Source organism: Rosa rugosa, chromosome 4, assembly GCF_958449725.1.
Source record: "Rosa rugosa chromosome 4, drRosRugo1.1, whole genome shotgun sequence".
Classification (NCBI taxonomy): domain Eukaryota; kingdom Viridiplantae; phylum Streptophyta; class Magnoliopsida; order Rosales; family Rosaceae; genus Rosa; species Rosa rugosa.
In genome coordinates this window covers 50,829,200-50,830,641 of record NC_084823.1, presented here as the reverse complement: position 1 = coordinate 50,830,641, position 1,442 = coordinate 50,829,200, and the positions used below count along the sequence as shown (strand labels likewise).

The 1,442-nt window shown below is 51.0% G+C and overlaps 1 protein-coding gene across 1 annotated transcript; it reads left to right on the top strand.

Moving 5' to 3' along the window:
• Positions 1-249: 249 nt before the first annotated feature.
• Positions 250-933, top strand: LOC133744980 (uncharacterized). The gene has a single exon (XM_062172993.1). It carries the CDS (start codon positions 250-252, stop codon positions 931-933), a length of 684 nt encoding a protein of 227 aa, XP_062028977.1.
• Positions 934-1,442: the final 509 nt, after the last annotated feature.

Here is a 1,442-nt window from a genome sequence, read left to right as displayed (position 1 = left end):
GATAATATAGTCAAATTACAATAGAAACAGAAAAAAAAGAAAAGAAAAAAAATAGGGAAATAGATAAATACGTGGGAGAACTACCAACCCCATAAATAACTATCCACTAAATCCATTTTCTCTGCAGATAACTATCCACTATCTGTCACCTTCCAGTTTTCTTCATACCGCGACTTTTACTCCCCCTCTCTCTCGCTCTGCTAGGGTTAGGGTTTTTGAGTATTTTCGAGTTGTGCGGCGTCCCGCTTCATGGCTGCTGCTATTGCCTCCATGACTGCCAGGCTAGCGACCAAGTTGTCGCTCAGAGAGGGAGAAGAACCGGTGGACTTGGGGAACCTTAGGGTTCCGGGGAAAGAATTTCTTGCTCACCATTTTTACTTGGTGGGGAAACTCAATACTTGTAGGGCGGTGGTCTTGGATTCGTTCCGGAGTGCTGTTCGATCCATGTGGAGACTGACGGGGACGGTGGAGGTCCAACCCCGGGGCGACCGTTTTCTGTTTACATTCACCCATGAAAGTGATGTTGCGCGGGTGAAGAAGGGAGGCCCGTGGGGCTTTCAAAGGGCTATAATTCTGCTGAATGACTATGATGGCTTCTCGGAGATTGCTGAAGTGAAGCTTGATTTTGTTTGGATCTGGGTTGTGCTTCAAGGCATCCCACCGGGTTTATTGACTGAACTCACGGTCAGGTTGGTGGGAGGGATGATTGGCAAGGTTCTGGAGGTGGATCGCTTGGCTCTTCGTCGTGGGGAAGCCCGGGTTTGGCTTATTCTCTCCATCAATGACCCGGTGCGCTTGGATCGTAGGGTTAGGGTTTCTCCCACTGACGTCCTGACATTGCGCTTCCGGTATGAGCGGCTTTTGGGGCGGTGCAGGCTGTGCGCTCTTTTGAATCATGGCGGGCAGCGGTGTCCTAGGGAGGAGGAGTCGTAATCCGACACTGAGGAGTCGGAATCCGACACTGTGGTGGAGGAAGGCTTGCAGCAGGCTCAAGGGTTGGCTCTCCCAGGCCTCGTGTTTAGGGCCAACTCCCAGCCCTCTCCATCCTTGCTTTCGACCTTCAAAGTTCCTAGCTTGCTGAAGAAGAAACAAGTGCAAATCCGTCCTCTTCCGGAGCTGGTGACTTTGCCTGGGTCTGAGGGTACGTCTGCTTCTATTCCAGTCGTGGGGGTGCGCCGCCCTAGGGAAAAGAAGGACAATGAGGACGGTAAGAGAGCTAAACACAGTCTTGCTCTTGTTCCGGTCACTTTGCAACCGGAAAATCTTGGATTGGAATTTTCCTCTGATGGTTTGGTGGAGGTGAAGGTGACATCACCTCCCAAGGTTTATAAGAAGAAAGGTAGGCCTCGGGGACAGAGAAACAAGATTAAGCAGGCGGCATCTGTGTGTGGTGGCTCTTCCATGGTGTGATCAAATGAGGAGAGTCCTGGTAGTATGCATGG

Bases quoted from the DNA above. Each gene is read 5' to 3' on its own strand.
- LOC133744980 (XM_062172993.1), top strand. From the start codon at position 250: ATGGCTGCTGCTATTGCCTCCATGACTGCCAGGCTAGCGACCAAGTTG.